Source organism: Humulus lupulus, chromosome 3 (genome assembly GCF_963169125.1).
Source record: "Humulus lupulus chromosome 3, drHumLupu1.1, whole genome shotgun sequence".
NCBI lineage: Eukaryota > Viridiplantae > Streptophyta > Magnoliopsida > Rosales > Cannabaceae > Humulus > Humulus lupulus.
Window position 1 is genome coordinate 266097969 of NC_084795.1, and position 12459 is coordinate 266110427.

General features: G+C 34.1%; 1 protein-coding gene and 1 pseudogene across 2 annotated transcripts; one reads left to right on the forward strand and one right to left on the reverse strand.

Annotated features, from left to right (window-relative positions):
- The first annotated feature begins 1982 nt into the window (after positions 1-1982).
- On the forward strand, positions 1983-5899 carry LOC133824065 (glutamine synthetase nodule isozyme-like). Of its 2 annotated transcripts, none has more exons than XM_062256926.1 (13): positions 1983-2116; positions 2275-2317; positions 2412-2515; positions 2630-2678; positions 2790-2896; positions 3783-3870; positions 3987-4115; positions 4242-4316; positions 4427-4480; positions 4591-4628; positions 4765-4924; positions 5163-5226; positions 5588-5899. In XM_062256926.1, exons 1-13 carry the CDS (start codon positions 2043-2045, stop codon positions 5677-5679), a joined length of 1077 nt encoding a protein of 358 aa, XP_062112910.1. In that variant the 5' UTR covers positions 1983-2042; the 3' UTR covers positions 5680-5899. The 2 variants fall into 2 exon arrangements, with proteins under 2 accessions (XP_062112910.1, XP_062112911.1); XM_062256927.1 differs by having other exon boundaries at positions 5166-5226.
- Positions 5900-5908: 9 nt separating this feature from the next.
- On the reverse strand, positions 5909-8447 carry LOC133824066 (zinc transporter 5-like; annotated as a pseudogene).
- Positions 8448-12459: the final 4012 nt, after the last annotated feature.

A 12459-nucleotide genomic window follows, 5' to 3' on the forward strand; every position in this document is an offset into this window, starting at 1 on the left:
CACTCCCCTTAGCCTCCTAGGATGCATTCTCCTATTTTTTGGGTATAACAGAAGGAAAAAAAGAAAGAATTCTTGGAAAGCTTGGTGAAAATTGTGCAAAGAAAGCATCTTGGAGCTGAAATCCTGGTACTTTGCTGTAGCATCATTTCAACTTTGCTGCAACAAAGTATGCACAGCCAGAAACATAAGTTATGTATACTTGGCAAGTCATTAAATGAGGTGGAGTGACTTGACTAGTGGGAGAATGAGGTGGAAATGAGCTGACATTTTTTTGGAGGAAAGAGTGGTCCCCACGTGTAGAAGAAAAAGAAAAGGGTTTATACCCATTTTTTGAGCCCTAGGGAGAGATAACTTTATCTTCTTCAACCTTGGAGCAGCCACCATTTTAGAGAGAGCTGCCATTGTAGAGAGAAAAACATCCAGAAAATGAAGAAAAAGAAAAAGAAAAAAATATTTTATTTGAGTGTTAGTTTTAGGTTTTGGTATTTTCTTTAGCAATTTTATTTAGAGATTTGGCAAAAATCAAGAGGAAGAAGAAGAGGATTTTGGGGAAAAAGCTTGAAGTCTTGTGACAAACTCCATATGAGTTTTTCATTTTATCTTTTTCTAATTTAGAATTTTGTATTTTTGCACATCTATTTATGAGTTAATTTCTATTTTGCTTGTATTATTTTCTTGACCTGAAATTGTGATTTGGTACTTTGTTGCATGAATGTGTTTGGTGGATGAGTTTTGTTCATTCAAATGTGTATATTGTTTAATGCTTACTTTTGTTTGATCACCAATTATGGGTTGATGAATTAATATTAATGCTGGAAAGGTTAATGTTAATTGACACAAACTTGAATGATGCAAGTTCTTAATTTCTTAGATTTGGATTTGTGATTGTATATGGATATATTATCACCTTGTATGACTTAGAGGAATTGTACTTATATTGGCATTTTTGAAATTAATTGGGCATAGGAATATGTTAATTAATTAAATAACCAAACCATAAACACTTTGGAAAAATGATTATGACATTTAAATTCCTAGTCAACTCTGCCCAGTTGTTATAGCATTCCTCTGCAGCATTGTTACAATAATTGTATTTTTAGGACGATTTAATAATTTTAGCTTGTTTCTTTTCTTAGTTTTTGTTTGTTATAGTTTTGTTTGCTTTTCATTAATTTGGTTCTATCTCATGGCTTTATTTTCATTGAAACCAATTTGTGAGTAATTAGTTTTGAGAATTAATTTCCAATTTCCAATCCCTCTAGAGACGATACTTAACTTATCACTTTATTACTTGTTTGACGACTGTGTACACTTGCACACACTATTAATTTCGCAACAAATGTATAAAATAAAAAAGCATAAACATAATAAAAATATATAATATCAAGATAATCTAGATAATATAATTATTAATATTAATTATAAAACAACAATTTAGGGAATAATATTTTTTAATAAAACATTAATATAATTTATAAAAATATTAAATATTTTTAAAAATGTTATGAAAATATTTTTTTCATGTTATATTTGTTATTGTCATAAATTAAATATCCAAATATGTTAAGAATAATTCACCAATTATTTAATATTTTTTTTTATGTATTTTCAAAAGAAGAATAAACAAAAATAATATTTAGGAACTTAAATAATGGAACAATTTTTAGGATCGGATAAAAACTGAGAATACACCTGAAAATAACCCTTAAAAAAATGGGAGTTCCCTATTGTGGTGTTAATATAATCATCCAAAAGTCGGAAATAATGACCAATTATTTCAAATTTCATTTTTGTTCTGTGAGACCATGATTTTATATTTTATCTATATTTTTTTGACAAAATTTTGAGGTGTTTATACTTTTTATACGTGTATGATAGTTCAGTATAGTATCTCCACTTGCCTTGCCCTCCTCTTTCATAGGAAATTTATGTTACGATCTAATGACTTTTTCATCTCTATCTATATAATAATAACAAATTAATATCACTCACACTCTCTCTCCCTCAACATATCTCTCTCCCTCTCTCTCTAAGTTTCAGCCATGTCTCTCCTCTCCGATCTCGCCAAAATAAACCTCTCAAACACCACTGAGAAGATCATCGCCGAGTACATATGGTTAGTACTTTTAATCTATACTATCTATTTTATAATAATAATATGTTTTTTTAATATAGTACACGTACATATATATATATATATATATATATATATACATGCATGATAATTAGTATAGTAATGCTCATAATAATACATATTTGTTAATAATTTTTCAGGATCGGTGGTGGATCTGGTATGGACCTAAGAAGCAAAGCAAGGGTGTGATATATTTTTCACTTATATATATATTACATTTTAAGCACAAATATATATATTTCTTAAAAAAAATGAAAATTTTGTTTTGTGTTTACAGACACTGCCATCAAATGTGACAGACCCAGCAAAACTGCCCAAGTGGAACTACGATGGTTCCAGCACAAACCAAGCAACCGGGGACAACAGTGAAGTTATCTTATAGTAAGTATATTTATATATACAAACCAACGGCCTTGATCAATCGCATTTCACATTCCGTTAAAAATAAGCCATCTGATTCGCTTACTTTTTTTTTTATAATTTTCACTGGACCAGTCCTCAAGCAGTGTTTAAGGATCCATTCCGGGGAGGAAACAACATACTGGTGAGAAAGAAATAATGATTCAAAATCTTGATTTTCCCATTTTTAGTCAGGGAATGAGTCAAGTGTAGTTTGGTCTTTTCACTAATGCATATTATTAATGAAAAAGAATAGGTTATTTGCGATGCATACACGCCAGCTGGCGAGCCAATTCCTACCAACAAAAGACACAGTGCCGCCGAGATATTCAGTCACCCTGATGTCACCGCTGAGGAGCCTTGGTAATATCATTTTTCATTCCTTTAATTTATATTGTCAAGGAGAAATAGTATTCTCATTTTCTTCTATTTTTTTCATTTATTCATACTTTTAATACTTTTCCTTATCCTAAAGAGTGATTATGGGTCTTTTTTTTTTCTGACTAGAACAATGTGTTGTCCAATTATGGTGTGGTCTTTTAGGGACACGTGGTTGATATTTATGAAATTAATTGTTAGATTAAACTTGCAAGTCAGACACACTTATGTTGTTCAATCAATTGTAAAATTTCTTCCATTTTAATCTTATTTTATCTCTGAAATTGGAAAATTGAGTATTAAATTACTAAAATTATAACTTTATGGATTCTATAACAAGTTGTATAGTTTTGACTAACAATGTCACTAGTGGGTTGGGCAAATAGTTTTTTTTTTTTTTCCCCTTAAGAACGGGCCAAATATCTTTATTATATAGTATATATATTTTGAATTTTGTTATGGATCTCTTACCGGAATCTATTTATGAATTTGATGAATTTAAAAAAAAATTATTGATCAATCTAATCATTAATCAAAATGAAATTCATCTGGTTATATCATGAAATCTAAACCCCTATAGATACAGCCATATATGAAAGCATTATATTATAAACTCCTTCTGGTTCATTTTATGTTTCTAGAAAGCTATATAAATCTTTGAATTTTGGCAAGAAGGAAAAAAAGGTTTACTGTACTGGGATTGGTGAATGTTATCAGTGAGACCTCATTAACTATATAAAATGAAAGAACAATGATAACAGGGGAGAAATATCAGTATGAAGGCTGAACTAATTTCATTTTTGCTTATTATTATATATTTTTTAAACTTTCTTTTGGTTTAACAATTTAACTTGTCCAATAATATGTTCAGGTATGGCATTGAACAAGAATACACACTTCTTCAAAAGGACACAAAGTGGCCAATTGGATGGCCAGTTGGTGGCTACCCTGCTCCTCAGGTACTTATGACATTATGTTTTAAACATCATGACATACTATTCATAAAAAACCTTCCAAAACTCATGTCATGCTCAGCATAGTAACTAAAGTGATGTTATATTTTGTGTTTGTGTAGGGACCTTACTACTGTGGTATAGGAGCAGACAAGGCCTATGGCCGAGATATCGTCGATGCGCATTACAAGGCTTGCCTCTATGCTGGAATTGACATCAGTGGAATCAACGGCGAAGTTATGCCTGGCCAGGTAAATTTTGAGTTTGGTAGCTGAAAGGAATAAAGGAATGAAAGAATATCTCAATGTGCTTAATAAACTAAAATGGCTAGTAGAAACACACTGATATTGGCTTTTACTCATTTCAATTTTGGTCAGTGGGAGTTTCAAGTTGGTCCTGTTGTTGGTATTGCTGCTGCAGATCAATTATGGGCTGCGCGATACATTCTTGAGGTATCTTAATAATAGCATGATGAGAATGTCATAACTTTGGACTCATTTTTAACTAATCATATGAATATGATGTCCTAATATTGTTCTTTTTTTTTTTTATAATGTGGCAGAGGATCACAGAAATTGCTGGAATTACTGTCTCATTTGATCCAAAACCAGTCCCGGTCAGCTTAACTCTTTACTTAGTTTCATGAGCACATATTCTTCTACTTAAGTTATTTTCTAATTAAAGTTTCTCTTTTCATGTCATGTTATTCCATCATCGGATTACCAGGGTGATTGGAATGGTGCTGGTGCTCATACTAACTTCAGGTAGTTTTAGTTAACTTATGTCAGACTTGTCATCTTTTTTTTAGACTCTTGATCAATCTATACTCATTTTGAAATTTGAAAATTTTACTTGGTATGATGTATGGCTTTCTTCTTGATCTTGTTTATGTAAACACAGTACCAAGTCAATGAGACATGAAGGCGGGATCGATGTGATCAAGAAGGCGATTGAGAAACTAGGCAAGCGCCACCAGGAGCACATTGCAGCCTATGGTGAAGGAAATGAGAGAAGATTGACCGGTCGCCATGAGACTGCTGACATCAACTCATTTTCATGGGTAGTTACTCTATTTAAATGTTCTTATTCATTTTTGTTATATCTTAATTTGACAAGCTTACCTAAATAGGAATTAAATTAAGAATATGCTGATATCTTATTTCAACAAATCATTGTCTTACTTGACAAGCTTGTCAAATTAATAATAGTCCATCAAAGTCAAAAGAAAAAACAGAAAAATTATTTTAAAAAAACATAACTTGTTTAGTAGTATGGATAATCTAACATGTTAAAATTAGCAGGGTGTGGCAAACCGTGGAGCATCTGTTCGTGTTGGTCGCGATACTGAGAAAGCAGGAAAAGGTTAGTTTTAAAAGTCATCTTGGCCTATTAATTGACATGTTTGACATTTAATCAGACAGAATTGTAAGTATGTAACCTTCCATCAGTGGAAGTTGAGAGAAAAATACTGTAAAAACAAGTCAATATCAACTAAGTCAAAACCAGCATTTTGATCACCATGCCTCACAATATGGGAATCACAAACTTGCTTATTCAAGTTTAAAAACATCTAACTGCTCCACTGAATTGTTATCATTTGAATGAGTCCCACCCTCATGATTAGGGATCACAAGCCTTAAATCTAGGTGGTTTGTGGCCAATTTCTCTTGCATATTGTGAGAACCAACTTCATCACTTTTTTGGTGCTTTTGATTTGTTGCAGGCTACTTTGAAGACAGAAGGCCATCATCAAACATGGATCCATACATTGTAACCTCAAAGATCGCCGAGACCACTATTCTCTGGAAGCCATAGAAGTGAAGCCAAGTTTGGAAGGTAATGCAAAGAGAGTAGGGATGGCATATTCAAAATAAGCCTCTCTCTTGTGGGTTACTGATTTGAATGTACTTTGACTAATTTTTGTTTCTCATGTGTTTAAACTTTTGATCATGACATTGTTGAAAATGTCCCCCTTGTGTTTAAGTACTTGCCTTTTCTTTATAATAAAGAAGATAGTCTAGAATTGGTTGTGATTTTGCTATTTAATTCTCATTATGTATTTTGCTAAACCACAATCAAAACATTAGCAAAAAAAAGGGTCTATTGAAATTAGTTGGTTAATTTCAATGCGTAAATTTAATAATGAAAGAAAATCATTTATAGATGTAATTAAAAAAAAACACACACATTAAATACATTAAGCTTCACCCCATTTGGCCAAGAGTGACATTATACATGCCCCTAAGAGAAGTGAGAAACTTGCCCCAAGTTGGAGCTTGAAATCGCATACCATTTTAGAGTTCATAAAATCAGCAGCCAGAAGATCAACAAGAGCCATGTATATCAGTATTCCAGCTGATGCTGCTAAGAGGAGCCCTTCAATAATTAATGCTGATAAGCTGTTCTCATTGTAGCTCTTGGATATTCCAATCCCAATTACTATCCCAATTGGTGTGGTCAGTGAAAAAAATAGCACCATAATTGCTACTGTTTTACACTTGAATTTTGCCTGCAAAATAATATAAAGATAAAAAAATAAATCATAATTTATTGGTTTATTATGGGGCAACAGTGATGCCTGATATCACAATTGAAACATGTAATTAGTCTTCTACAAAAATTCCTCTGTATTTTCTTGTCAGGCTAAAAAAAATTGAATTTAATCTAAAATTTTGAATATAGTACCATTAATAACCTTCCAAATAATAATTTATGGTTCTGTCACTAAGCTTATATGCATTCGTGTGTGATTTTCTTTAGTATTTTTCAAAATACGCATTAAGAATTATGGTCATAGGCATTAGTTTAGTGGTACTACACTTGCAAGGAAGAGATCCTAATTTGAATCCCCTCCTTCCAAAGTTTGAAAAGAAAAAGCGAAAAATTTAAAGGGTCATTTGGACTTATTATGTGTTACCCAATTATTATAATTTAATTTCATAACTTGCTATGGAGCACCAATTTGGTGGGGGAGTTTAGGGGAAAGAAAAACAACGTAAAAATATAATTTAAAAGCTACCAAACATATTGTTTAGTAAGAATATTCTGAAGTACCTGATAGATGCATCCACCAAGACCAATGCCCTCAAAAAATTGATGAAAACTAAGAGCTGCCACAAGAGTCTTGATTATCTTTGGGCTTTGAGAAGCACCAAGGGACACCCCAATTATCACTGAATGAACAACTATTCCTATCTCCAAGACCTGTTAACAGCTACATATAGTTAATAACAATAATAATAATAATAAAAAACTACTTATTTAAAGCATAAGTGCAAATCTGGTTTTTGTTTTTATTCAGCAGAAATTGTAGAAAACCATTTAATTGTTTGCTCATGGAATATATCCAGCATTCATGGTCGAGTAAACTTCAGATAATAATACATTTAAAGTAGACAAATATAAGTTAAAAAAAATTATAAATGAGAACATAAAATTTGAAACCTTAGGCCAATGCTTTACAAAATATAGCACATTAAAAAAAATCCTAAATTCATAGAAAGAAAAAGCAAACATAAGAACGAAGAATCTATTATAAGATATGTAAATAGTTTCATAAAGACAAACATGACCTATAGACAAACAATAAAGTAAATTCCTTTTTGTTCTTGTTTTCTTTTCTAGAAAGAAAGATCAAACAAAGGGTATATATTTTTACTTACTTGAGAGATGATCTTGTTACGAATAATTTCTGATGAAATCGATCTTTCCAACACGAATGAATTATTAGAGCCATGAGCATGATGATGATCATCAGTAGAATCATCACCTCATCACCATTAAAAGGCTGAGCCTTCTTGAGCTCAGACCTCTTATGGTAGCCAGTAGCAAAAGACTCCATCATCAATGTACCAATAGCTGAAAGCATAGCCACAAACCCTGCAAAGGGGAACTTCCTCCATGGATTTTCACTAAGGCAAGGGCTTGTCAAGCTCTCATATGCATCAGGGAGTACATGGATGAACCCGGTTGATAAGATCACGCCGGCTGCAAAGGCCTTGATGAGGAAGTACAAGTCGTTATTCGGGTTTAGAGAAGGCAAATTCTTCACAAAAAATGGAAGACATACTCCTAGAGCACCACTTGATAGGACTGAGCCAATGGCAATGAGTTTGTATGAAAAAGCCTCTGATTTCTTATGTTCTTCAAGTTGTGTTTCACATGTGCAGGTTGAGGATACTATGGTTGGTAATAATAGAACAAGGGTCATTGCAAAGATTGCTGGGTGATGATATTGTTGGAACAAGAAATTCAACATTTTTTAGAAGAAATTTAGGTGGAAAAACTCAAGTTTTTGGGGAAAGAACTAATGAAGATCCAAAGAGAGTGACAGAGGCCAGTTTTTGCTGAGGATAAACTTGAATGAAATTTATTAGAAAATTCAATAGTAAAATCTCCATAAAACAATACTAAAGCATAAGATTAACACATAATGGTGTCTTAGCATAAGACAATTAATGGGAATATGACAAGAGAGCATGAGTAATATTTTGCTGTTATATTTATTATGCTTGATTGATCATCTCATTTTCAGATATGTGGACAAGGATAACTCATGAAATTGAAGGCTTGCCCATATTAGAATGTAGGGAATCTTATTCTTGTTGGGTTCTCTTATATATAATTTATATACACAAGGACTGCCTACTTGGTCAACAAAATTTAATGAACACAGAATTATGAAGAGATGTAATTCCAAGAATGTCAGCAAATTGTATAGGGAATCTTTTATGAACTTTGCAGCACAGTTCAGTTTATATATAAACATATATATATATATATATATAAATATGTGCTCATATGGGAATGGGCCTCACCTCAACTATCATCATTGTTATAATTTGACAATTCTTTTGAATCATCAATTAAGGAGCATTATTTTTATACATAAATTTTTTGTTCTGGATCAGAAGGAACTGTACACATAAAAACTTTTTATCCACATTTCAAATGAAAATTCATAGTGTAATTATGTATGTTCTTCTATTACTCTGTCTTTTTTTTTTTTTTATAAAATTCATCAGATATATAATAATAATGAAAAATAAAAAAAACTACTCACTTCATTAAAAAAAACTGATCCTTTTCATTTTATAAAAAAAATAATTTGATTTTTTAATACAAAATTTAGAAACTAAATGGTTCAAAAAGACTGCCAAATGGAACTAATAAGCTAAATATTGCAATTTTTTTCACTTTTTTTTTCTTTGTTAAAAATTGTTGAAAAATGCAAAAGAAGGCTAACTACCAAATATATAGTCCAAAAATCCAAAAGGAAAATACACATCCACTTTTGAACTATATAATATAAGAGTCTTTCTATGGCCATTGGCCAACAAAGTAAATAAAGTAGGGTCATTCCTATATGAGCATGTGTGGTAAAGAAATATGCTTTTCATGTCTAACTCTTTGCATTGGTATGTGCCTTTCAACTTTGTTGTTTATACTATAATGTTACAGCAGTACTTGTCATATCAAACCATAAAGCCAACTATTATGGAAAAAAGCTGAATTAGATAACAAACTTTCTGTCCCTAAATTAAATTGATAGAATCGGTCTTGTCCTTACAATTTAACTTGGAAGAAATTATTGTAGAGATAATATATTAGCACCTAAAAAAACTATATTTATATATTTTGTAATTACTTACAATTTTATTCTTAATTTAAATATTTTGAAAAGATAACATTTTCAGGGACCTCGTTCCATGAAGCAAAAGAAGAACAATCCACAATGGAAAAAATAAGAATTTTATTTTTCCTTTAGATTTTTTATTTATTATTTTTTTAAAAAGTTTTTATACTCTGAAAAAACACTTACAAGGATTACGTGAGGAAAAATGCACAAAAGCATAAATGAAACAAATAAATAGGTCCTAAGATGAAAACAATAAAGGAATTCAAAGAATTTTGGAAAAAAAACTAAGGAAAAACGTTGAGAAATATGTATGATGAGAGAGAATGGGGATGTGAGTAAGAATAAAGGGAGAACAGATCGAAAACAGAAAAATGTGGTATTGAGTGTAAAGCTCAGCTCCAAGAATAGCTGAGGCTGAAGGTTGTATTTATATTGAACTTTGGTGTACAAGAATCAATTAGCAACAGACACGTATGACAGCAAATATTGTACAACAATATGACAGCAAATAATTTGCACACATGCAGAATAATCAGTAACCAATTTCTGGGACCACAGCCACCACAACCTTGCACCAACGGCTACTGCCATTTCCTATTTCTCAACACCACCTCTCAAACGCAGCGGGGAGCGTACCACTCCAAGTTTGTTGATTAGGAAATAAAATTTGGTTGTTGTTAGGCTTTTAGTTAAAAAATTAGCTAATTGATCATGAGGCGGGATGAATTTTACTTCAAGTTGTTTTTCCAGCACTTTGTTTCGAATAAAGTGTATGTCCAATTCAATATGTTTGGTCCGTGAATGGTATACAGGATTCAAGGCCAGCGCACTTGCACAAAGGTTGTTGTTATCCCCAAAATTTTTGTTCAATGACGTGGCAATCGAATGGATAAGTGGCAGGGCATGGTCAATAAATGGGTTATTTGAAGAGGTGAAAGGGTTGAGAATTGACTTGAGTAGTTGTGATATTACTGGTCAGGAAATAAGTTTAGCCGACCGGTGGTGTGCCATGCTGACCAGTGGTGTGCTTTGTCATGCCCGACCGGTGCTTTTCCATGCCGACCAGTAATGTGCTTTGTCATGCCCGACCGGTGCTTGCCATGCCGACTAGTGGAGTGCTTTGCCATGCCCGACCGGTGGTGTTCCATGCCCGACCAATAGTGTGATTTGGCCAACTGGTGAGTTGTTTTGGCCGACCAGTCACTTCGGGGATGGACTTGGCTGGTCGACGGATCAGAATCTTAGAAGTTACCATCTAGTGACTCTTTAGTAAAGCCTCAGTAACAGCTTCAACCCGAATCATTCGCAACTGCTGCGGGAATCTCTTAGATCTATCGTTATAATATCTATATTGTTGTAATTTGAATTTATTTATATTTTATTAATTAAAGTTGGTTGGAACAACCAAAGACCCATCAAACGGGATATTTCTCATGTACGATCCATGAGCCTATAAATAAATGGCTCATGGCATCATTTAGGGGGATCGGATTTTGGGAGATTAAAAAGCACTCTCTACTTTGGAGATTTGGGGACTATCATTTGGGGCATTCTAAGAGTATTTGCTGAGAGTTTAGAGAGAGAAACATTGTATATTTTTACTTACACTTGCGAAACTTAGTTGACTCAAGCTCATCAGATCTTAAGTGTAGGCTAAATATATCACAACTCCAAGTGGATTAGGCTATTACCAACAAATTGGGGATGAACCACTATAAAAACTATTGGTGTTATTTACTTTCTATTCAAGGTTCATTGTTGTTTTTGCGTCTACTCGCAGTTGGCCAAAATCATGGTCAACATTTTTTGTGCTTTCATTGAGAGCCTGAATAGAAGAAATATACTGTTATTCTACCAATATGGCGTGCAAGAATACCAGTATGGCATCCAAAAAGCAGGTACATCAAAAAAGCCTGCTAGATTAGAAGGTCCTGGACCTCAGAACCCTGAGACTGAGCCCAGGGTCTTTCTTGAGGAGACAACTCCAGAAGTCGAACAACTCCAGGAAGCAATAGGCGCTTTCCAAGAGGAGATGATGCAATTCAATGCTCGGCAGGACTCTTTCGCTGAGGAAATGGCCAGGCAGAAGGTTGCATTAGAACAGCAAAAACAGGAGATGGATGCCAGAAGTGAAGAGATTAGGCGACAGTAGGAGGAGGCCGATCGGCGACATCGTGAGGCTGCACTTGCTCTAGAAGCAGCCACTCAGTTGACCAAGGCCAATGCCCAGACCGCAGCACGAGGAGCAGCCACCCAGGGAGCAAGGAATAATAATGATGATTTGGGAACTGCTGGCAAAACCAATTCTCGGGGCCCAGACAGAAGTAGGAGTAATCCCCCTGGTCGGTAGGATGATGGGGTCCGCTCCGGAACTGCCTCGACGCAAAGGGAGAACTCTAGAACCCCTTCCAAGAGCCACCGATTAGAAACTTCTAGATCAGGGAGTCACCGGTCAGGCGGTAAGAAGACTCCACCCAGTCATAATCAGACCAAGACTCCTCAAGATAAGAAAACTTCACAGTTTAAAGATGGATATGGTCGTTACAAAGTTGATAGTCATCACACCGATCGGTCAAAAGATAAAGAGGGCAATGACCCACCTGGAGGAAAAAACAGCCCGGGACGTACCGAAAAGCCTCCACTACATCCCGTCCAGCAGCGTAGTGGGAGAGAGCAAGTCCCGCGTAGTAAGCCTTTTGAAAATTCTAAGAGCACAGTGTTTGATCGGTTAGGAGGACGCACTTTTCGGAAGGATCTAAGGGATGTTATCAGCGACAAGAGGAGGACCGTCCCTGTCGAAGGACAAGATCTGAACCGCCTTGCCAGTCAAGTAGAAATACTCGACGACAGTGCACTAGATAGAAATGGCCGACTGGGCGGTCAAGACCTTGGGATCCTGTCGGTTGCCTCAACCATCCAAGCCCAGCTTGACGCACTAACGGCTGCAGTGCAAGGTT

What these genes read in the sequence shown, in the direction of transcription:
- LOC133824065 (XM_062256926.1), top strand. Translation starts at nt 2,043, where the DNA reads ATGTCTCTCCTCTCCGATCTCGCCAAAATAAACCTCTCAAACACCACT. An exon ending in ACCTAAGAAGCAAAGCAAGG is followed by an intron (nt 2,318 to 2,411) that starts GTGTGATATATT and finishes TTGTGTTTACAG; the next exon opens with ACACTGCCATCAAATGTGAC. An exon ending in AACAGTGAAGTTATCTTATA is followed by an intron (nt 2,516 to 2,629) that starts GTAAGTATATTT and finishes TCACTGGACCAG; the next exon opens with TCCTCAAGCAGTGTTTAAGG.